This window comes from Periplaneta americana, chromosome 9 (genome assembly GCF_040183065.1).
Source record: "Periplaneta americana isolate PAMFEO1 chromosome 9, P.americana_PAMFEO1_priV1, whole genome shotgun sequence".
NCBI lineage: Eukaryota > Metazoa > Arthropoda > Insecta > Blattodea > Blattidae > Periplaneta > Periplaneta americana.
In genome coordinates this window covers 170,308,911-170,335,105 of record NC_091125.1, presented here as the reverse complement: position 1 = coordinate 170,335,105, position 26,195 = coordinate 170,308,911, and the positions used below count along the sequence as shown (strand labels likewise).

The following is a 26,195-nucleotide window of genomic DNA, read 5'->3' as shown; positions in this document are numbered from 1 at the left end:
AAGAATGCTGTAAGAAATCTGGTACACCAGGTGAAATTTGATATGACTTATGGTCCGATTAATAAACCATTTACTGAGATGTGATCGTTGGTATGAAATGATTCTACTCAGAACTCTGTTTTGTGGAGTTTATTTACAGAGTCACAGGAACTCTCATATTTACATGGAAAAAGTGCAGATACCCACATAACAAGTCAATCAAGACGGTGTTCAGGGCGGGGTACAAATGTGATGTCAAATAAAGCTGGAAGCCCTACTAAAATAAATACTTTATTTTCCCATATCTTTTATATACAATGAACTATTCTAAGCATTAATAAAATTGGACTAGAAACTTGTGCTGTTCAGCAAGTCACTGCCAATACGGGTGCTGTGCCCCATTGCAAGCAGACTCACTCTCACACTTTCTCTCACTTCGATCCTGAGATAAACAAATGCATGCGCTTGGGACAACTGTAAAGGGTGACAACACTTCTTTATTGGATTGTGAAAAAAGTATTTTATTTAAACTAGTTTCAGACAGACTGAAAGTTAGTTGGAATTTTCCTTCTAAACATAACTTTTTCCACAATTCATTTTCCGAAAATAATAGAATAGAAAAAAAAAAACATGTAATATTTGACACTGCTGTGGAATATGTATTGCTCTCTGAAGCCAAGGACAGAATTATTATTGTACAGGGTGTCTGATGTAAACTGTTCATTTTTGTTTTTGTTTAAGCAGCCCAAATATCAGTCCAGACGTGTGGGAGGAATTCAATGGTTTCGCAAGTGGAATCAGAGGTGTATATTAGTGTCCATGTGAATGTCTTAGTATGATAATTTTATGTAAAACTTGTTCAATCAATTTGTTAATTATTTATTTTATTTCGACTTTCCAATGTTTCCTATAGTCGTGTTTATCATTGGATCATATGCTCTTCTTATAGTCCTGATATTATTTCTTAATGCATAAGTTATCTCCAATCCCTCAAAATTGATATCTTTTGTTTCATTCGGAATAACTAACGGACATACAGACAACGTAGAGTTCTAGCACAGTTTATTCATTCATGTATATCACTCCTAGTGACATTAACATAAGAACATTACAACCTGGGGAGGCCAAGAAGAACGCTGGATTCAGATTATAACAGATCTATAGTCTACAACAAACCAGATCGACGACAACCAGATGAAGTTGGACCATATTGATGTATTCTGCTTGCTGGAACATTTTATATTCAATTTTTCCCTCACTCTCTTTCACTTTCAGAGATTCAAAACGTGAATGATTACGAAAGGCAAGATTCGAGCTTTTATATCTACTTTCCATTTTACAGTAGTTTTAACTAGAATGTTCTAGCCTCACCTGAAATCTGAGTTCGAAATTAAACGGTACGAAAAGAAGATTTATTTTATTTTATTGGGTTATTTCACGATGCTTTTTCAACATCTAGGTTATTTAGCGTCTGAATGAGATGAAGGTGATAATGCTGGTGAAATGAGTCCGGGGTTCAGCACCGAAAGTTACCCAGCATTTGCTCGTATTGGGTTGAGGGAAAACCCCAGTAAAAACCTCAACCAGGTAACTTGCCCTGACCAGGATTCGAACCCGGGTCACCTGGTTTCGCGCCCAGACAAGCTGACCGTTACTCCACAGGTGTGGACCGAAAAGAAGAAGTGGGGATCGAACCCTCACAGGCAGGCAAAATATTCCTAGAAGCCATTACTCTAGTTAAGAGTCATGAACTTCCTTGAGAGATCCGCGTATTAGAAATGAATGTTTCTTTCCTCAAACACATCGTATGAACCAATATCCACCCATCAATGTTTATTTATTTATTTTTTTAAATTATTTTTCTTTTAACTAATGGCGGGTACTTGACTGTTCGTCATTCACCCATATGAAGCCAGCTGTGTAGACCAATTTACCGACATAGTCGTTACCCAGGGTGCACTATAGGAGGCCAGTCTACATTATACCCACAGTGAGATGAGATGATGGAGATTTGTTGGGATGTCAGAGGGGAATTGAAGCTTCCCGGAGAAAACCCCTGTGTTACCTGGGCCACGAGCTTGCCCAACACAAGTTATAAATCGGGGGTGCACTGGAGATCGAACCCAGATCCACAGGATTATAAGTCCAGCGCTCTAAGTATGTTTATTTATTATATTAGCTGTTTCCAATCATTGTTACAACTAAAATACAAGTGCTGGGAATTAGAGAATTTCAGCGACGAAAAGTGTCCACCTCTAGTTGTGATGTACGTGATGCCTAAAACAATTTATGAATGGCTTGACTAAAACATTCTATACAATGGTGGGCAAAAAAAGATTAAATCCTAATGCATGGCAAATTACGTGGCGTCGGGGTCTAAGCCATCCTGCCTAGGACTCGCATTACGGAATGTGCGTGGTTTGGGTCCTCATGGGAGAAGAAATTTTCTCATGAAATTTCGGCCAGTGTATGGGACCGGTGCCCACACAGCATCGTGATGCACTTGGGAAGCTATGATAGGTAGCGAAATCCGGTTGCGAATACCAGCTTTAACGGCTGGGGGGATCATCGTGCTAACCACACGATACCTCCATTCTGGTTGGGTGATCGTCCACCTCTGCTTCGGCATGTGGGCGTGAGGCCAGCAGCCAGCTGGTCGGTCTAGGCCCTTCACGGGCCGTAGCGCCACGGATTGCATGGCAAATTATGTATCAGATGACGATATGTAGAATGATTTACGAAGACAGGTCATAAATTTAGGATGTGATTTCTGAAGTCACTCTGAGTCAAAAAGTTGATATGAACATGAATCCTTCTTCGAACGGTTACAGAGCTAAACTTCTTGTCCCAGTGTGAATCAGCATTGCCATATGCTGCTGACGTATGACCGAGCTCTATGAATGATGCAAAACAGGAGTCGGTATTGCGACTTAAAATGTAAACACAGATAATGATTTGGCACCCGGCCAATACTGCACACCACATACTGAACAGCCATGAGGGAATCTCCCAAGCAACCCTTGCGATTCACACCCGAGCACAACAGCGCCTTGAAGCAGAAGGAGGTACCTTTGAAAATGTACGGAAACATCAACCCCGTCATATAAAATATTAAGTATGTATGTGTATGTGAATACAGGGTGAACTTAAGTAATGCCATTGATTTCAGGGGGTTATTTTTTTACATATTTCAAAGAAAAAAGGTTTTGCTTCTTGTTGGAGATAAAAATTGTTTTATATGAAACATTTCATAGTGTGTTTTGGGAAAGTCATTGATTGAATTCCCAATATGCTCAGTCAATTTAAGAGAACAGCATGTTATGATAATAAACGATTGAAAGAATTTGTTTTGTCCTTTAAATGTGCAGAAATTTGATCCGAAGAAATGTAACATTTCAAAATTCCTTTGCAGAATGAGTTACATTTATTCGGATCAAATTTTTGCACATTTAAAGGACAAAACTAAAATTCTTTCAATCATTTATTATCATACTACACTGTTCCCTTAAATTGACTGAGCATATTGGGAATTAAATCAACGGCTTTCCCAAACACCCTATGAAATGTTTTATATGAAACAGTTTTTATCTTGAAAAGGAAGCAAAAACGAGCAAAATTGCATTAAACTTTTTCGTTTGCAATATCTTAAAGAAATTAATGACATTACTTACGGTTCATCCTGTATAAACTTCGAATTTGTCCTTGTATGTGTGTAAATGAGAGTATAATGGAGTCTCAGAATTTTTGTGAAATCAAACAGCCATATCTCTGTAACCATTCGAAAACGGACCCATGTTCATATGAACTTTTTGATGCAGAATGACTTAACAAATCACATCCCAAAATTATGACCTTTCTTCGTGAGTCACCCTGTATGTTCGTACATGTAATTACTACTGAAGAAGCCACCGGCGTGGCTCAGTCGGTTAAGGCGCCTGCCTGCCGGTCTGAAGTTGCGTTCGGGCGCGGGTTCGATCCCCGCTTGGGCTGATTACCTGGTTGGGTTTTTTCCGAGGTTTTCCCCAACCGTAATGTGAATACAAGGTAATCTATGGCGAATCTTCGGCCTCATCTCGCCAAATATCATCTCGCTATCACCAATCTCATCGACGCTAAATAACCTAGTAGTTGATACAGCGTCGTTAAATAACCAACTAAAATAAAATAAAAACTACTGAAGATTTCTTATACATGTGCTATGAATCCCGAAAAAATGACACTGAACTTGATTAAAGGAATATGGGGTATTAGTTCACATGTTTATAATTTGTTTAGAAGCAAGTGTTATGATTCCACTCAACACATATAATTGCAGTGTCAATTGAGATGTTTTCATTTCTTTGAAATCGAGTAAGACTGGTGGATATGAATGGAGTGTCAATTCAAATACTTAGGATAAGCACATATTCTCACTATGCATGATTAACCATTCGGACATTTCAGTCTCTTAATGGCATTTCCATTTTTCATAAGCGAGATACTTCGTGACTGAGATTCACAAGGTGCCATGTTGCTAGAATATTACAAATGCTGATCCATTTTTCTGGTTCATTACATGCTATACAATTAAACAAATCTATAGGCTATAAATGTATTACAAGACAATAATTCTCTATAACAATTTCAAATGTTGTTATATGTAACGTCCTACAATAATACAGAATTAAATTTGGATCATGTAGAAGTTTCTTCTATTTTAAATTTCTAACATTTTCTGCAACTTATTATTTTCCTTTTAGTTCATCAGAAGTGTTAACACGCAGAGCTAAGAGACAGCTTTTGTTATTCTGATGAGCCACCAGTTATCAGACACGTGCATTTGTTTACTTTCAAAACATACTTGATGAACATAATGTGGAGTGTAATACGAAACAGCTCAGGTACTGCAGATAGTTCACATACATACAAAAAATTTTAAAGCAGGGTTTCTCCAAATTATTTCATATATAACCAAATACAAACTGAAGCCTTGCCCCAAATAAGTATCTCAGCACCACAATCGTCAAAAACGAGTTATTAGTGGAATAGGAATCTATGATAATTTCTCTATCATATGGGAACATCTGTCGGTAGCTATGGCAACTACATCAGGTTGAAATTCCAAAGCTGAAGTTCGTTCGTTGTGGAAGACGGATCTAGCTCCAGTTAGTTTTTCTTAAATTTCTCGAAAGAATAGAATTGGAGCTTAGATTCCTATTCGGGGCAAAGCTTCAATTGTGGAGTGGAAACATGCATATTTAATATTTATGCAAAGAGTTAATATTTCTAATGTTTAATGAAACAGATAAAAAAAAAAAAAAAAGAAAAAAGAAAAAAAAAAAGAAATAGGACATACATTTCAGATGAACGTTTCATCTAATTTAAATTTGTCTTCCGTACATGAAACATGTAATTGGGATGATGTAGAATCTCTTACTTTTTCCCATACCACAACTTGAGAAACACTGCCTTAAATAAATAATAATCTAATATTGTTACAATTTCCATGACAGGCCTCCATTTATAATAATGAGGACTGTTTTTGCAAAACTTGCTAACTGCAAAATTTGCAAAATTGAGATTTTGATGGATTCGTTAACATAAGGCAGGCCTCTACATGATGTTAAAAAGCGTCTTAGTAAAATTGGGTTATTTCTCTTCATTTTAGTGTGTCAAAGTGTGATCGTTTTTTTCAAAACTTGCTTACTATAGTGTTTTGTCTCTCCTGTAAAATTTAGTTCTTTCAGTTAGCAAGTTTTGCAAAAACAGTCCTCAATTACAGGCCAACATAAATATTTCAGTTTTCAATGATTAGGTACAACTTGGAACACCAATACTGCCACAATGGTTTTTGTTTCAAGTGAACAACACGCTGGTCTTTGCAGTGGGGCGCACACACTCTTGCGTTGCATGTGGCAAATCTAGGTTTGAGCTACCATGCATCATGACCTTCTTCAATCCCTTTCTACAGATATCGGGATGCTACCTTTACATAAACTATTCTTGATATTTCTCATGAGTAACCAACAAGCTCTGTCATTTATGAATGTCTTTAAAAAAACTAGCAAAGTAACAATATTGCTTTTGTGTCAAATTAGTAAAATATATATTACATCACTTCCAGTAGGGCTTACAGGGTCTCCTTTTCCCTTGAACTATACTTCCAGCAATTCTTACAAACTAGAAACTGTCTGGGGTCTGTGCCACATTGTGAACCAAGAAGGATGCAGCTCCCATCTATAATATGACATAAACATACTTTTTTTTATGAAGAAACGTTTTCCATTGTTCTCAGAGATCAGTCACAGAATCTTGCCTACTCCTCAGTAGGAGATGCAGCGAGATTGAAACTCTGCCACATGTCCTAGGTTCCTGTCCCTTTGATGAAACACTTCGTAAAGGTAAAAATCATAACATCAGATTGTCTATCGCCAGCATACTATGAGAGATAGACTTCATAGTTGTTTGAAGAAGTTCGCGGACTAGCTATGAATGAGAGCAATAGAAGGATTGATATGCTTGTTAAAAAGGTTACATTCGGAGAAACCCCAACAGGTAATCAACCCAAGTGGGAATCGAACCCATGCTCGAGTGCAGCTAAAGATCAGCACACAGATGTGCTACTGCCTGAACTATGCTGCCATCTATGTGCCAAGAAACTCGACTAAGAAGGACTAGGCAAGAGAAGAGAGCAGAAATATGGAGTGAATTCTACTCAACCGATGTGACACCATGATAAACTGGAACTGGACAGTACCAAACATGACTCGGAACATCACAAACTATGCAGGAAAAGAGGGCACCACAAACCATACAGGAATGTGTGTGCAAAGTATCATTCCAGTGAATGCTCGAGCAGAACAAAGTCCTTGATGGAGTATAGTAATGAACAATAATACACTTTTGTACGCATTCCTCATATTATTTTTATTATTATTATTACTCAAAAGTTGAGTAGTATCTACTGAAAAGAGCAACTCAATGATTCTTTGCTATTGTGAGAGACCAGTAGTGTCAGTAATAAGTGAAGTGTTTCCATTACTTGCAGTGGAGTGCCAGTAACTTCCTTTTTACACACAACAATAGTGGAGTGGAAGAGTTACTGCACACCATCCCTAAAGCTGCATCTACATTAGGGTTCCGAAACGTCCTGTAAAATATGGGATCATCCCGTTTTTCGCTAATGCATCTCGTTGTACCGAGGAAAATCTTCGGGACAGCTTTCCATTCCATATTTTAGAGTTCTAAACTGAGAAAAAACGGAAAAGTTACAATCATTGCAGGTGACTGTAGATGGACTATTGTGAGTTATTAATTTCTCAGGACGAGTGATGGCAACACCAAACGTTTAGATGAAGTCTGGATGGATCTTTTTAAAAGTACTGAAATTTGAAGAGGGTAGTGGAGTTCATTATGTGTATCCCTGGAACAAATGCGTGTGTCGAAAGATTATTTTCTCGCATGAATGCTCTATGGATTGATGAGAAAAATAAATTGTCTGTAAAAACAGTAAAATCAATGCTTGTTGTAAAATCATTCTCCAGTGAGAACTGTGTTGCTTTTCATGGCATGATTCTTCGAAATAAACAATTGTTAAGTGAAATTCATTCTTTAGAGAAGTATTACAAGGCCAAGGTGGATTGATTTATAAGAATATTGTTACGTGAGTGTATTTTGTAGCTATTTCTATAATAACTTAGTAAAAACAATTTGAAAGCAACTTACATAAGGAAGCTTAAATTTAATGCAAACATGCTCCCTAACAATTTTCTTTACTATTTGTTTACTTACACTTAGTTAGCAAGTGTTTGTGTAGTAAACTTTACTACACACATACTTTGAAAAATTGGCATATTTGATGAGTGTCCTGATTTTTTTCAAATATGTCTGGGAACCCTAATCTATACGGTTCAATTTTCCATGCAACCTGAGAAGAATATTGAAAGAATTGAATTTAAAACACCCGTTCAATTAAGATGCATGAAGATTTTTGTCTACTTTACTATGTATATATATGTATATTAATTAATATTAAATATCAATCTTGCATCTTTACTATGTATATACGTATATTATTTTATATTAAATATCAATCTTGCCTCCATTGCTTAAATGCTTAAAGTTGAAAGAAAAGTAGATTCACCTTAACAGGGCTGCAGGCATCTGTTACAGATAGTGAAGTGGATACCACTCATTTCAGTAGTTACCGTACTTTAGCTACCTCGACTGTAATAACAGTACAAATCAAAATTCTTATTTTTGGAACAAAAATAAAAATTTAATTTCTACTTGTCTTGAATTAATTTTGCGCTGGAATTTGGTATAGTGATTGGACAATACTTCTGTATTAATAAACCATTTTTTAGAATCCAAAAAACCTTTATTGTTAAGGGTAATTTTTGAACTGTGTGGTGCAATTTGTGCAGGGAAAATTTGTTTCGCTGCTATATTGTACAATTTTTAATGCTTTCTTCTCTGTTTTATTCATAATGTGTTAACAAATCTTGCCATTATCAGTTGAATATATAAATATGAAAACTTTTTTTACGATTTTTTTGCCATGAATTGTAAAATTTAATTATATTTACAGAAAGAATTTTATTATTAATGGAAAAAGAACTGGAAATGATAAAACCAGTGCTAAAGGCAGGGTTTGTTCTCCAGTATTAAATACAATTGCATGCAAAATTTCATTAATTTATCTACAGAATTTGAAAGTTATGAGGAAAACAGATTTGGAAAAACATATAAGTTAAGGGAAATGGGCGACAAGCTTACCAAATATGACAAGTTTTGTCCATATTTAAATGACCAAGTCAATTGACAGGCTCATGTTTTAGATCGTAACTCGGGAAATATTAGAGATATTTAAACTTTTTTTTTCATCACACTATCGAGGAAAATTCATTCATAAAAGAAAAAATAATCTACTTCCGAAGGTGTGTATGCTCCCTTAAATATAAGACAATAATCTGCGTCCAAACCATTACCTATTCCACCATGAGGAACAATGCTGGATATTAAGAAGCAGACAAGATGCTGTGACCAAGAGACGTTTATGACATGGAAACACGATATTTAATAAGGTCCACGACAAGTTACAGAATTTTGAGAGTAATTTACGAAACACCAACATTATAGGCATAGATGGTTTAGCCATTTTTCTTAAGTGACATTTCATGCAGTGGCGTCATTAAGTTCCTTCACCATTCAGCAATTGCAGCTCGTAGCTGCCACAACTGCAGTAGAATGGTAGTCTTATAAACTGTTACGCCTAGCATTTGTAAGCCTTTGTCAATTTAACTGTATGCAAGCAAAATATTTATACAATGCATCAAACTTAGGCCACACTTTCAAAAAGTAATACGGAAAATATAGTTAGAACTGTAGGGCTATTTTGTATAATTTCACAGCATGACTAAAACAAGTACAGGAGAACCTCGATTATCCATCATCCTATTAACCGACTGGTGGATTAACCGCCTGTCTTTCTCTCCAGAAATATATGAAGTACTGCATATTGTATTTGCACGTTTTTTATTTATAGAATGTGTTATTATAAGTATTTCCCTTACACAGTATGATGTACTGTTCGAATTGTCGTACTAAGTATATAACTTTTATATAAAATGTCTTCTATGGGTGTCAAAAGGAATCTTGTTGTGCAAAGTATCGAAAAAAAAGTATAAACAAGTGAGTGGTTTGGGAAAGGAGAAACTGTGGCTCATCTCGCATCAGAATACGAGATTGGAGTGTATAAAGTATGTAAATTTACAACACGAGACCTCCACTATTCGTATCTGTTCACAGAGAGCCATTACAAGGTGTTTCCTTGCCCATTAAAAACCCGTCGTTGGCAACCAGATTTAAATTAGTGAACTTCTGATCAACTACTTAGCATTTTAAACTCAATACCATGGAAGAAATTATGAAAGTGTACGTATTATTCACTAAATTTACGAAAATCTTTTATGGTACTCATTATCTGATTTTTCGATTAACTGTTCAGCCAACCCCCTTCATTACCACGGATATTAGAGGTTCTATTGTAAAATAAAATAAACATAATTGATTAAATGGCGATCTTACTCGTGTTAATTATGTAAGCATGTGTGGCTTACAGCTGTTTCGGTGCTACTTGACACCATCCTCAGAGCCTTCTGTGTCTCGGCGCCATCTCAACTTCGCTGCCTGTTGTGGGTGCATTCGTGTGATGAAGAGTTGAGTCAAATAGTGTGTGTGTTCTGAAATTGATCTGTGTGTTGAGTATTTGATTAGGGTGTGTTTTAGTGTGTTTGTATATTTCATATTGTTCTAGTGTGTTGAGTTTTTGGTTTTTGAGTTGTATGTGTAGGATTTCCATGTCCGTATTTATGTTATTGTATGTGTGGTTGGCATTAGCCGCACATGCTTACATAATTAACACGAGTAAGATCGCCATTTAATCAATTATTTATATTCAAGTATTAAAAGTAGTGTACGAAGGATTCAACATAAAATAAACATTTTAAATAGGCATGAAATCGAAGTTAAGTATCAATATCTCCGAAAAATTTAACTAAACGATAAAAAAAAAAAGATCAAACAGACGTGTATGTAACCATGCAATGATATGATCCTGGTCAGGATATGAGACATATTTATAAGCTCGTATATTTCTTTGTTTGTGTAGTTCTGGCGTCTGATTGTATTAATTCTCGATTGTGTTACTTTTGTAATGTATTATTTTGATATACATAGAACATTTTATCACTGTGGACAGTTTTGAACCAATAGCTACAAAACTTATTTGAATTACCTAAGTTTCAGAATTACAGTTTAAAAAGCCACCTTCCAAAAAATAACTTACATTACAGCATTTTATGCAAGTGTCCATTTAAAAGTAAAAAAGGACACTAAAATGGTGGAATATGCACAATATACTGTATTTTATATTGAATGATTTAGAATCGATTGCTTAATGTAAGTTCACAACACTCTAAAAATCAATTCTTTTAAAATTCCTATAACTCGACTTCCTTGTTATTTTTTGGTTCATTAATTTATTATATATATATATATATATATATATATATATATATATATATATATAATCTCTTGTCAGTTATTTAATGACGTTGTATCAACTACTACGTAATTTAACGTCAATGGAATTAGTGATAGCGACATGACATTTGGCGAGATGTGGCCGAGAATTTTTCACTGTGATTACCTGACATTCACTTATGGTTGGGAAAAACCTCGGAAAAACCTAACGAATAATCAGCTCCAGCAGGAATCGAAGCCAAGCCCGAGTGCAGCTCCAGATCAACGCTACCACCTGAACTACGCCCATGGCGATTTTTATAATTATATTTCATATATTTATATTTCACACCCGACCTTAAGCATCTTGCTTTTTTGGGTGTGACCCAGTTACCTTGTATTCATACAATAATTTGTAATATGTAGACTATTTGACTATGGAATTTGTATTCAATTTCGAATTTTGAAGAATATTCATATACGAGTATTACAATAGTATTGTAAAATCTTTGTTATTGTATGTAATTTTTGCTTACAATAAAAATCTTGTAATATAATGTTTTAAAACGTTTCTTTTATATGTAAAACCCCGTTTTAATGTTCGCATTTTTAAGGAATAATCTGTTACATCCGTCAAATTACCACAAGAATAATGTAAGTAATTCCCACTTTTAAGGAAACTGGTTAAAGGAAAATCCTGCTTTTAAGGAATACTTTTCAAGTGGATTTTGTGATAATGAAACCCGAAATATCAACTCAACTTTCAATAATCAATATTACCAGCATATTCGACAGTGCATTTCAATTTATAGTAATGTGGTCCCACTCGGTGGCATTATTCTTCATTGTCCTGCTTTCATAGAGTGGTTGCTTTGCTTGCTTTATTCTCGCGAGTTGTGTTTTTGTTAGTTTATGCTATTTATGCATCGTTATAATGGCGACTAAATGGAAGAAATGAACTATCAGACAGAGTGAAAATAATAAGGAATGTCGAGGTTAATGCTCAAATAACATTATCGCATATGGCAAAAAGCAGGTTTGCCAACTGCTTCATTATGGGGAATAATGAAAAGAAAGAAGAAATTTTCAACGCCAAATTTCAGTGTGGTTGAGATTCAACCAAACAGAAAAACATTCATACCTCACCATTTGAAAAGTTAGAGAATATTATAATGAAATGTATTGTAAATAATAATTGTAGGTCTAATTAAATAATTATAATGTTTGGTACATAACACACATGTTAGTACTATAGTTATTTTAGACTTTTCTTCCCATTTTATGTAAATCTCCTTTTAAGGAAAACCCTTATTTAAGGGGGGGGGGGGAAGGTAATCCCTCAGAGATTCATTAAAAAAGTCCACACCTGTGGAGTAACGGTCAGAGCATCTGGCTGCGAAACCAGGTGGCCTGGGTTCGAATCCCGGTTGGTGCAAGTTACCTGGTTGAGGTTTTTTCCGGGGTTTTCCCTCAACCCAATACGAGCAAATGCTGGGTAACTTTCGGTGCTGGACCCCGGACTCATTTCACCGGCATTATCACCTTCATATCATTCAGACGCTAAATAACCTAGATGTTGATACAGCGTCGTAAAATAACCCAATAAAATAAAAAATTCATTAAAAAGGGGTTCCACTGTAATTTAATTTCATACACTTTCAGTGTCTCACAAAATTAATTGAAACATATTAACTATAATAAAATTATATTAATATAGAAGTAATAAAAGTTTGAGCAACAAATAACAGCAATAATAATAATAATAATAATAATAATAATAATAATAATAATAATAATAATAATAATAATAATAATAATAAATAATCAGTGTCATTTTCAGTGTTTAGTCTGATTAGCCTGTCCTGGCTTCAAAACACAATCTGTTCATTCCATCTGAGATTCTGTGGTTTTCCTCTACTTTTGTGATGTAATGCTCAAACAAAGCTATATTTCTGAGAATGCTATTTCTTTCAAGCTCTTCACGTGTAAATGCCATTCTATTCAACTGTTTAATTTTACCCCTTTTCCCGTATTTTCGTTTCTCATTTTATCCAGCCATTTAGCAAATATATAAAATAAATGTTTTCACATCGGGAAGTCTATCATGCTATCAAAGAGTGCGTTATATGGCAGTAAAAAGTTTTAATAGCCTCCATAAGGATATAAAAAGATCAAACTCAAAAGATAAGATTATTTAGGGCCAAATTAAAGAAGTACCTAATTTCTCACGCCTTCTATTCTGTAGGTGAATTCACGACATACAACAACACTTTATGAATATTTCTGTGTTGTACTAATAGACTATATTGTAAAACTCCTCTGCTTATATTTCAACTAGACTGTGACTATAATTAAGACTTTATAGTACTACTAAGATTTTTTTAACATGTTTCGTATTTTAGCTGTGAAGCAATGTACGAATACCATGGAATGTAAATAAATACAATACAATCGATATTCTGCAACTTGTCTTAAAAATCTCATTTCCGACACTTCAATTTTTTTTTTGTCATTGGCTGTGAGCGTCCAACCTTCAGCTCCAGATAAGAAAGCTGGACCTGCCAACATTCTATATAATTAACAAAAAATAAATATTTAAAGAAAAAAATATAAATATAATAAAATTTTAATTAAAATAAAAAATCAAATTAAAAGTTATCATCCTCGTTGTCATTATCGGAGTTGCTGTATTCCCAGAATTTTTTCTATTTCACCTCATTTTATCTTCTTTTCCAATATGTATTGATTTCTACCAGATTACATGCGTTAAACAAAATTATAATGATGACTAGGTGTTAGTATTATATATTTTGTGTATTAGAAATTTGATATTATAAAAAATTATCTATAATATAAATTGTAATGGGCATGATTTAACTTATTCATTTCGAAGCATATCAATGTCATAATTTCTTTTAAACGAAATTAATATGCAACGAAATTATAATTGCACGTTTGGAAAATCGAAAAGACTTATACTAAAAATGTAAAACTTTACATTAATGTTTGCTTAACAGCAGACAAGGATGAGAGATTGATTTTCCTATTAATAACATGTCTTATTTACATTGTAAATTACCATATTTTACAGTTACTGATACAATTATAATCATCATCATCATCAATAGCTATCAGGGTTTAGGCCATTTGGCCTGTTCCGTCTCAGGTGAAAAGCTGGTCTCTCCATCGCTTCTTCGGGCGTCCACGATCTCTGTATCCAAGGGGTCTGTAATTTAATAATCTCCTGGGTAGTCTATCATTTGGCATCCGTAGAACATGCTCATGCCAACTGCTCCGATACTTGTGGATTGTCTCTGTAATGGTGCGATATTTAGTTCTTGTCGGATGTCTTCATTATATTTATGGTCACAGAGAGTGTAGCCTGCTAGCGGTCTTAGTAATCTCATCTCAGCTGCTTCTATTCTTTTCAGTTGACTAGTTGTTAGAGTCCAAGTTTCTGATCCATATAGCAAAGTTGGAATGGCCATTGTTTTGTAGAATTTCAAAATTGTGTCTTGCCGGACCTTCTTAAACAGTGTATTTCTAATTGTTCTTAGCAGCTGTTGAAATTTGGCTAATTTATTATCTATATCTCGAGAATGAATATAGAAGAGATTACAGCCAAGGTAAGTAAAAGCATTTACTTGCTCTACTCCAGAGTTATTGATAACTATTTTATACAATTATTTTATACAGTTACTGACACAATTATAATCTGAATATTATATCAATTTCTTGTGTTACTGACTTTCTGAGGTGATCTCAATACAGCCCCCCCCCCCCAAATATCCACATGAGGAACTTTTTTCCCCCACTTTTTCTACACACACACACACACTACTTGACTCCACTTTTCAACAATCAAACGCACCCACACAACAGGCAGAGAAGTTCGAGATGATGCCAAGATCTAGTAGGCTCTGAGGATGGTGTGATGAGCACCGAAACAGCTGTAAGCCGCACAGACTTACATAATTAACACGAGTAAGTCCGCTAGTTAATCAATTACTTAAATTTTTACTTCCCTGTAGGGAATCGAATCCAGTTCTGTTGGTTTTGTAGCCAGCAATGTAAAACTACTTGCTCGATACAATTTAAAAAATAAAATAAAAATAAATGAGGTAAATATGTTAGTAGAAAAATTCTGACTTAGACCTTGTGCTTACAAGTGCTTACATAATATTACCATTAAACTGTGGGTGATGCTGTTCTGTAAGTTACAATTGAAACTTAATGACGACACATGCATAAAACTCGTTAGAAAATAGGCGACTTGTATGCCTATACCGTGCGTTTTTTTTTAAAGCGCTTCAGTAAAGCACTTCATGCCTTTGCTGCAGCAAAATGAGGGTTGAAAAAAAACGTAAGTAGGTCAACTGACTGCAAAATGGTAGACAATTAATATTGGCTTCTATTTCGGCCGTAATAAATTTAACCCTAAAAGAACCAAACATGTTAAATAATTTCGACTTCCATGATAATGACATGGAATTATTATTACTAGACGATTCTGACAATAATAAACGTTGCAAAAGACCAAAACACACATTCCGCCATGATGGATCGTGCAGCCAACTCGTAAAGCGAAGTTTTGATTTGCTGCACGCTTGCTACAGAGCTGCTACAGCGATGGTGAAGCAAATGTAATAAAAGAACGGTCTTGCTGCAGTGCTTTAAGTCTTGCTTTAAAAAAAAAACGCACAGATAGTCTGTGTGTTTTGGAATTTAATACTAAAGCCCTGTAACTTGGTGTATCGCATTTCCAGATCAAGACTTCCTCTCATAAAACTCCTGAGAGAAATGAAACCAGTCTGATGGGACTGAACAGCACAACGCCTAGTGGCAACTCATCCATGCCTCTACGTTGATACACATTTAACAAATGAATCTGTCAGCACAAGTTCCCAGCGCAGCTGACGAAACCCGTGGCTAGCACTGCGCGTGCACTGTCTGATTCTGCAGCACTGGCGGGGTTCTGCGCGGGCTCGTCGTGGTCATATGACGCACGCCCATCGACGAGCTGGCGTTGCTCCAATCGGCGGTCGGGATGGAGGCGCGGTAGTACTTGCTGGACGTTTTGTTGAATATCGGCAGCAACTCATTCGCTTCATTTGATAGAGCCTGCAACACACGGCATTTAATTTATCACTTTGACCCAAGGCTGGAAACCAGGTTTAAATCCTGAGAAACCAACTCGATGAGCAAATACAATATGTTTCATATTCTCAGCATCAGAGGATGCAGCAAATGTATAGTCTTAGAAACAATTGATGGCGCGACTTTTTTTTTTTCTTGAGAAGGGACCCGAAGGCTTACACTGCAGCCTGAGGCTTATTGTGCTTACCACCAGTGGCGGCCCGTTAGGAGTGAAATTGAGGAGTCAGATAATATTGGGTCGTAAAATAGCACATAAATGAAGAAAACTCCATGCAACACATTGTATAAGCAGAAAATAACACAAAAATATCATCTTCATCTTACGATGTTGGATGACGTATATACGTTATCCAACATCGTAAGATGAAGATTACACTTGTAAAGTTTCTTCCCACCCATAAGCAGTGCTGACTAGATCAGACGCTATGGACAGTACTCTATAACAGAGTCGCCAGTATGAAAGGATAATTCCAAGCCTTTGGCATGAGACGAACTCGATAGCTAAGTGGTAGAGCGCCTGACCAGAGTACAGGAAGTCGCAGGTTCGAATCCCGCTCGAGGTTGTGAAATTTTTCTTTCATACCATGGCATGATTGTGACTATAATAGTATTTAAATTCACAAAAATATCCTAATACACGTACCAGAAAACTTATGATTGTATATCGGATGAACTTGCCTTTAGCTGTAGCGAATTCTTCCATAACCTTCTTGTTGAAATCAAGAATGCCACGAATCACTTTCTTCTCCAGAGAGAACACAGCTAATGCATTCAGTCTTTCATTTCTCATTGAGCATTATTTTGCATATCTTTGCAAATTTGGTGAGAAGTTGCATTTTTATCAGTATTTTGCATTTTTGTTCATTTTTAATGTTTTTTTTAGAGTAATGACGCATTATTTGTTTTGTGATTTCAGTGAAATTTTGTATCTTATAGAAACTCTCAACAAGAAAATGTACATGTAATAAGATAATAAGAAGAGGTAAAAAAATAATTGAATCAGTTGTTTGAGAAACTACACATGTCCATAGCTGAAGTGAAGGACATGTGTAGTTTCTCAAACAACCGATTCAATTTTCGCGTACCTACTGCAGTGCAATCGAGAAATAATGCCATTTCAATTAGAACTGTGGAAAACTGCTTGACGATTCACAAATCAAAGGTAAATTATGCTACAGGAAATCTAATTTCAGATTCCTGCTTACCTCGATAAAAGCTTTGGGAAAATTGGGTGTCACTGGTATTTTAGTGAACAAATCAATGAGGAAAAGTGTGGCGGAAAAAATGAATGAAGTATTGCCAAAGACTGTCTTGAATGTCTAGCATTAAATCAGTACTGTGATCCAGATTTAGTGAAAAATCACATCTTGAGAGTGTGCCAGCAATTGAACATTCCAAATTTTAATACGATACATAGACTTGTCCCATTTCCATTAAGATTGGAAATCACGATTTAAAAGAAGCTGAGGGACTAGATTATTTAGGAAGCAGGATTTCATACACAGGAAAAATTCAACAAGAAATCAGTAATAGGATTGGACTAGGTGTTAAATTTTATAACACAGTAATACATATTTTTTTAGAACTGAGGAATGTCAAAAGAAATCAAAATCATAAGTATAAATGTTTCGGAATATGTATTATATGTCTTTCTCGTGTTAAATGTCAATAACAGACCGAAACATGTTAACCAGGTACAGTACCGGTAACATTTAACACGAGAAAGACATATAATATATATTCTGAAGTGCTATAGTGTTAAAAGTTGTGTAATCAAGATTTTTTTTTTAATCCAATGCCACCAGGTTGTCTTTTCGACATTTCTGGTCTTCTCTCCTGGCCGTGGCTTAGTTGTAACCCACTTCTGAGGTTGGGGTGCCTGGAAGGAGGAGTTACATTACCCCGATGATGTGATAGGATGATTATGATAATGTGGTGCCAGGAGAGGTCTTAAATCTAAACTTAATCTAAATTCCAGACCATGGACGAACACAGGAATAATCCCCTTTAAGGAAAAATTCCTGTGCTCTAACCGGGAATCGAACCCGGGACCTCATGAACTATACAGCCAGGATCATTCCACAGCAAGTGATCACTATGCAGTGAAAAGTAATTTTAATCTTATGGTTGCTTGTTATATGTCAATTGAAAGCCTATTTCAAGTAGTTTGAAGATATGGGAATCATAACAGCTGTTTCCTTTAGGTTTGCCACTTTCTTCATGATTATTTATGGCAGTCAAAACAGTCAACAAAAGGAAATTCTTGCCAGTTACACAGTTGCATGGAAAGTTGCCAAATCATTGAAACCTTTTAGAGATGGGAAATTTGTTAAAAATGTTTAATAAATGTGGCTAGAGTTATGTCTCCTGAACAAAACTAACAATATGAAAACATCAATCTGTCTCATCGTACTACAGGGAGAAGTATAGAAGACATTTCATATCTGGTGGATGAGCAACTAAAATCTAGTATTTCCCAATTCATAGCGTATTCACTTGCTTTAGATGAAAGTTCGGACATTACTGATACTGCACAATTGGTGGTGTTTATTCGATGAGTGAAAGATGACATCAGTTCAGGAATATCTGCTTCATTAGATTCCTATAAAAGGGAGAACAACTGGAAAAGATCTTTTCAAATCATTACATCACTGCTGTTTCGAAAAATACAAATTGGATCTACACAAGCTAATATTAGTTTCGACAGATGGGGCTCCCGCTATGATTGGAGAAAGGAAAGGTTTAATAGGAAGGCTGAGAAATTACTTAAACGAAAAAGGTGTAGGTGAAACATAAAAAAACTTTTCAGTGTATAATACACCAATAAGCACTATGTACTAAATCAATAAACATGAAAACTGTAATAGACGTCATGGTAAAAATCACAAATAAAATAAAATCAAAATCTCTTACACATCGCAAGTTTTGATAATTCCTGTAGAATTTAGGGGAAGGATATGAAGATCTGTTATATCACTGTGAAATTAGGTTGTTGAGCAGAGGTAAAAGTCTAGGGTGGTTTTTAATTTGTGTAACACAATTTCAGACTTCATGAGGAAAGAGGTATGTGTGTTTTATACTTGTGTAGGTATTATTTATAATATTGTATTATTCGAAAATAATTAATTCTTTGATAATTCTTTACAGGACAAGCTAATTTCCTAACTAGAAGACGAATACTGGGTCAATGATTGGCTTCTCTTGTAGATATATCAGAGCATTTGAATGATTTGAATAGCAGTATGCAAGAAAAACCCAGACCATAGTACACATGTACAATCTGAATAAAGTAATCAAGATGTATAAATGTTATTACACGTCTACAGTTGTGTACAGTGTTGAGACCTGGACCATGACTAAGAAGGACATACGTAGAATCCAGGCAGAAGAAATTAAATTTTTAAGAAGAATAGAAAAGAAAACAAGAGGAGATAAAACCAGAAATGACGTTACTAGACAGGCATTAGACGTTCAAAAACTAAAAGGTACAATAGTGAAAATGAAATTAAAATGGTCGGTCATTTGAAAAGGAAGAATAAAAGAATTATATGAAGAAAGACATTGGAAATGAAAGTCAAAGGTGTAAGAGATGGTTAGATCATAGATTTATAAGAGAGAGGCCGTGATTGGGAAAGAATTCAAGAGGAGGAATTGTGGCAAGCAGGGGCGAATGCTAGTCACGAAAGTTAGGCTTGCTCTTTTATTCATAGGGGAAGATGGGAGGATATAATTCATAATTAATAAAAATAATCAGGCCCACATAAATAATTTATTTTATAATTATGAAATCATTATGAGTCGTGGATCATATTCGCATTCCGCTCATACAATTACATTGCACTCGCAAATCACAGCACATTCCCGCTGTCAGTACTGCTCTGTGTAACGTTAAATAGTCGTTGGTGTAGCTCTCGGACCAGAGCTTCAAACAACAGATAACAGAAGCATGTGCGCCTAGGACGGACTAAGGAGGAAGGCACTTGCGCGCGCATCATATTGTCGCTATTTCTACGTCTTTCCTGTAACTCCGAGAAACGAGCAAGCGTTGCGATACTTGCAGTGTGCAACCTGCGGATGGTATTACGCCTATACAGTATTCCAAAAATCAAAATAAATTTTAATGTACATAAAGCCATTTTGAGAAATACACATTCTACGAAAATATTGGGCTTGCCCAGCAAGCATAGCATGCCCTGAGAAATCGCCCCTGATGGCAAGACAAAACTTTGTGGAGGAGGCTAAGTTCTGAGACGACCCACAACTGAGTCGAAAGTCTACTCATGATGATGATGATGATGATGATGATGATGATATAGACTTGTAACTAAATAGAGATAGGGGAGAGGGCAGAAGGGGGGAGGGGGAGGAGAGAGAGAGTTTAAATTCCAAGAAAAAACACACAAGGCCAAAAATAAATACTGGTAACTGTGAAAAGCTTAAGGTTAAAAAACTACTTAATGTAATCACATTTAAAAAACGTGAATTACCTGAAAAGTCCAAATTAATGCTGACTACAATAATTCTAATTTGTTCGTACTCTGAAACATAAGGCTCACCTTCATGTAGATGATGGTGTCTGTGCCGTATCCCTCACACGACAGAAGGATGAGGTCACCGTGGAAGTAGCGAGCATAGAGACGCGAGATGGGCAGACCATACCCGTAACCTGCAACACACAGCCGGCCTTGCAGAAGTTGTCTTGTTGCCAGCATTAATATGTTAGTAATGCAATGGCTTGATATTCACTTATGCATTATGCATTACATGTGTTGCGACAGGAACAACCTTTCATATTCATATGCATATATAAGTTACAGTGTGTTTCAGAATAACTATTCCTAAGTTTCAGATGTGATAGAAGGCAAGTAATGAAAATTTTTTTGTAACAAAGTAGTGTTCAGAAATGCTTCTATATCGAGAAACGTTGTGAAAGAAATGGGGATTTCAAAGAACCTCAATGTGAAAAGTAACTGGCCACAGTCTCCAAGACGTTGAAAATGTTGTATGACAGGAAATCTGATGCTGAGCACATAAATCTGCAATGCCTCACTCACACTGCCGCAAGATGCTCCTTATGCCAGGCCTCATACTTATGCAAGAGCCAACATGGGCCACAGCCCAGGCCGGAAAATTTAAGGAACTAGCATTTTTTTTGTACAATACTCGAGCATTGGATTTATTTATTTTTTTATTTTACTTGGCTATTTAATGACGCTGTATCAACTACGAGGTTATTTAGCGTCGATAGGATTGGTCATAGCGAGATCATATTTGGCGAGATGTGGCCGAGGATTCGCCATAGATTACCTGACATTTGCCTTATGGTTGGGGAAAACCTCGGAAAAAACCCAACCAGGTAAAAAACCCAACCAGGTAATCAGCCCAAGCGAGAATCGAACTCGCGCCTGAACGCAACTCCGGATCGGCAGGAAAGCGCCTTAGCCGACTGAGCTACGCAGGTGGCTTCGAGTGTTGGATTTAGAGGTTTAAGCGGCATACAAATTTGTTACCGGACCTTATTCTGTTACCTAGTCATGTTACTTTGTAACAGACAGTGTTCTGTTACTGCGTATTGTTATTCATTACCTGGTTTTACTGCTTCCAGAGATATGTCGATAAATTGACCCGCTCCAAAGAAAATAATGCACTGCCACTTGAATAATTATGGACATTTTACAATTCAAATTGAGCATTTGCGACTCCGTCAGTAAATTGGTCCGCACAACTGTTGGTCTGTTGGTACAGTCCCATTTATTTCTTATGATGGGGTGCACACAATCCTGTTTTACTACAGGAAAGATATGTTCTGTACAATCCCAGATTAAAACAATAACACAATAATGTGGTTCCTAAAATGTGGGAGGAAATTGCAAATGAAATGAAAGCATCAGGTGAGTAATAACTAATAATAATAATTTATATTATAGTACGTCTATTGCTCTGCTCTATACTATCACTCATTATTGATTTAATATATTATTTCTCATTATTGTGAGTCGTGAAGTAGTCATAAACGTACAAAATAACGAATTATCACGAATTTCAAATTAGTGAAGTCCGAATTTGCGGGATTTTCCTGCACTGTTTATAACAACATGACAACACTTCTTTCACAATTTATAAAACAACATAGTTACATTATCATCATTCACTCAGTCTGGGGAGCCAAGCAGTTCGATATTAGGGAAGACATTGTTGCGCCCTCACCTGCAAGTGGTACGGTGTGTGTGTCAGACTTGGGGGGCTGAGGGGCGGTGGAGTACATGTAGTTGAACAGCATGTCTGTCTGGCTGCGAGGAATTCCTCCACCTCGATCCGACATCTGCAAAATCATTCAGAAGCAAAGTCTCAAATAATAATAATAATAATAATAATAATAATAATAATAATAATAATAATAATAATAATAATAATAATAATGATAATAACAATAATAATAATGATAAAAGGTAAAGGTATCCCCGTCACATGCCATGAAGCCACTTGGGAGGGGGGGGGCATGGATGTAGAGCTCCATGCTTTTTATGACCTCGGCATTAGAATGAGGTGGTGTGGTTGGCATGACGCTCTGACCACCTTTTATCCCCAGGAAAGACCCGGTATTCAATTTTATAGGAGGCTGAGTGATAATAATAATAATAATAATAATAATAATAATAATAATAATAATAATAATAATAATAATTATTATTATTATCATTATTATTATTATTATTATTATTATTATTATTATCATCATAAAAGAACCAATTAGGAACAGGATTCTTTATTCATAAAATTTATCTTTCGAAGAGGTGGAGAAGTTCAAATATTTTGGAGCAACAGTAACAAATATAAATGACACTCGGGAGGAAATTAAACACAGAATAAATATGGGAAATGCCTGTTATTATTGGGTTGAGAAGCTTTTATCATCCAGTCTGCTGTCAAAAAATCTGAAAGTTAGAATTTATAAAACAGTTATATGACCGGTTGTTCTGTATGGTTGTGAAACTTGGACTCTCACTTTGAGAGAGGAACATAGGTTAAGGGTGTTTGAGAATAAGGTGTTTAGGAAAATATTTGGGGCTAAGAGGGATGAAGTTACAGGAGAATGGAGAAAGTTACACAACACAGAACTGCACGCATTGTATTCTTCATCTGACATAATTAGGAACATTAAATCCGGACGTTTGAGATGGGCAGGGCATGTAGCACGTATGGGCGAATCCAGAAATGCATATAGAGTGTTAGTTGGGAGACCGGAGGGAAAAAGACCTTTGGGGAGGCCGAGACGTAGATTGGGAGGATAATATTAAAATGGATTTAAGGAAGGTAGGATATGATGATAGAGAATGGATTAATCTTGCTCAGGATAGGGACCGATGGCGGGCTTATGTGAGGGCGGCAATGAACCTCCAGGTTCCTTAAACGCCAGTAAGTAAGTAAGTATTATTATAAAAGAAGGAAAGAAGCAATGGTGGATTGTCACAAGCAACTGTAGCTTGTACTTTGTTCCTAGAAAAGTAGCCTACCTGTGAAAAAATCACAATGTAAAAAAGACTGGATTATCTGAGTATTTAGATGAACAGAAGGATAAAAAGGGTATTCAGCTCATTTGGGTCATTACAACATGACAATTTTTTTTCGCTTACTTATAAGTGCTCTCATTTTACGAGGAAACTAGATTACAGTGGAACACTTTCCTGTGTGTCGTGCTTGCACCGGCGGGGAGCCTGTTCCATTACTACTGGCAAATCAAGGCATTTAGCAACTATACAGAGTGTTCCAAAAGCCCCCCATACATTTATTAATATTTATATTTTAAGACTTTAATTGAACTGCCTTTTAAAGTCATAGTGTGATTAGAAGTAACTGGGCGTTTGGTAAAAGAAACTCATTAATGCATTAACTTCGAAATGACTTTGTGTCATAAGTTATAATTTTTTAACGCATATCTCTTCTCTCAACAGTTCTTTTATTGACCTTATTTCAAATATTATAAATTAAAGCCTTAAAGTTGTTAACTGAACATTTTGTTTTATATTATAGTAGTGCAAATGTGATGGTGTAATATATTAGAAAAGTACATTTTTGCATGTATTAAAAATATTCAATAGGCTTTTTTAAGGAACTTTTCTTCATAATAATTTATTAGTAGAAATGTAAAATTCAAATATCTAGTCAGTTTCAAAATAAAGGATGTTAACATTTTCAAGTTTATAGTAGTATGAAATCAAATTTCTACATTATGGGATCTATCTCATTGCTTTTCAGGATTACTGAATATAGTACCTGTTCTGTAACATAATTATCATTTTCAAATATTAATTTTATTAAGAAAAATAAATTTACATGCAAATTCCAATAAGTTACACTTTGTTCTTGAACTCAATTTTGATTTATGTTATTTTTGAGAAGAATAGAAAAAGACTTCCTTCAAAACATATTCGAACATATATTAGTTTGCGTTATGTAGATACGTTTTTCGATTCCTGGTTAGAGCACAGGAATTTTTCCTTAAAGGGGATTATTCCTGTGTTCGTCCATGGTCTGGAATTTAGGTTAAGTTTAGATTTAAGACCTCTCCTGGCACCACATTATCATAATCATCCTATCACATCATCGGGGTAATATAACTCCGCCTTCCAGGCGCCCCAACCTCAGAAGTGGGTTACAACTAAGCCATGGCCAGGAGAGAAGACCAGAAATGTCGAAAAGACAACCTGGTGGCATTGGGTTAAAAAAAAAAACATATGAAATGTCTGTTTCAAATAGAAATGTCACAATGTGCTGAATGAGGCCAACTCACTCCCCAGATCTTACACCTCTGGGATTACTTTAAGTTCAGAATGTGGGTATAATACCTTGACGCAGATGTCTTCTCTGCCTTTGACAACTGTAACCTCTATAGGAGGGTGGTGTTCTGCGTTTGAGCCATGGTGCTCGATGACAGCTCTCATCGAGTTCTTGAACAGTTCGAACAGCATGTGGTACAGATGTGACGGCACGTACACTATTCTGATGGGCGAACCTTGCTCCAGCTCTGCAACACAGATGCTGCATTCAAACTGTGACAACCAGATGCACTGATGATGCAGTATTAACAACTAGGTACACAGCCACTACGATAAAGTGACAGAAAGACATTACAAAGTATCTTTCTTCATGACATAAGCTGTAATTGAAAAGTGCTAAAGATACGATGAAAGAGTAATGGAACGGAGAAAAATTCTCTCCGGCGCCGGGATTTGAACCCGGGTTTTCAGCTCTATGTGCTGACGCTTTATCCACTAAGCCACACCGGATTCCACCCCGGCATTGGAAGAATCGTCTCAGTTTTAAGTTCCAACTCTTGGGTTCCCTCTAGTGGCCGCCCTCTGCACTACGTCATAGATAGCTATGAACCTAGGACCGAAGTCCACATATGTGCTGAGGTGCACTCGTTATGAGCGACTAGTTGGCCAGGATCCGACGGAATAAGCGCCGTCTTAAATCACGAAGTGATTTACGCATATCATATATATTATTATAATGTACCGAAAACCCGGGTTCAAATCCCGGCGCCGGAGAGAATTTTTCTCCGTTCCATTACTTTCATCGTATGATGACGCAGAATATCTGCATGGAAATATCATATGTACTTCGGTACATTATAATAATATATAAGTGCTAAAGATGTTGAAAACTCTCAACATAAAATATTATTAATCATCATCATCAATGGCATGACAGCCCTTCATGGGCCCTGGCCTTCTTCAGAAGTTTTCGCCATTCCTCCCTATCCAATGCCAAACTTCTCCAATTTCTAACACCCAAAGTCTTGATGTCATCCATCACACAGTCTTCCCATCTCAATCTCGGTCTCCCAACCTTCCTTCTTTCCAACAGGGCCCAAGATGCATCAGCAACAAATCAACATTCACATAGCCTAGCAATACGAACTAATTACACAGATGTAAGAACATCAGTTCTCACCTTTAGACATTGTCTGATACAGCACTGTAGCAAAAAGACACATTAACACAAACGTCATATCTATTCAGAAACATTACTAGATTAAAACATGAAGCACA

General features: G+C 36.0%; 1 protein-coding gene and 1 non-coding gene across 3 annotated transcripts in view; both read right to left on the bottom strand.

The window, feature by feature from the left end:
* Positions 1 to 12,602: 12,602 nt before the first annotated feature.
* Positions 12,603 to 26,195, bottom strand: part of Pdk (pyruvate dehydrogenase kinase) — a 231,264-nt gene continuing 217,671 nt past the window's right edge. For both annotated transcript variants that reach the window (XM_069836358.1, XM_069836359.1), the window contains 4 exons: positions 24,987 to 25,165; positions 22,348 to 22,462; positions 20,697 to 20,806; positions 12,603 to 16,104 (listed from right to left, as the gene is read on the bottom strand). In XM_069836358.1, coding sequence (XP_069692459.1) covers positions 15,913 to 16,104; positions 20,697 to 20,806; positions 22,348 to 22,462; positions 24,987 to 25,165 — 596 coding nt within the window. In that variant the 3' untranslated portion in view covers positions 12,603 to 15,912. The remainder of the gene's footprint in view (positions 16,105 to 20,696; positions 20,807 to 22,347; positions 22,463 to 24,986; positions 25,166 to 26,195) is intronic.
* On the bottom strand, positions 25,356 to 25,427 carry TRNAY-AUA (transfer RNA tyrosine (anticodon AUA)). The gene has a single exon. It is a non-coding gene; the product is annotated as a tRNA-Tyr (tRNA).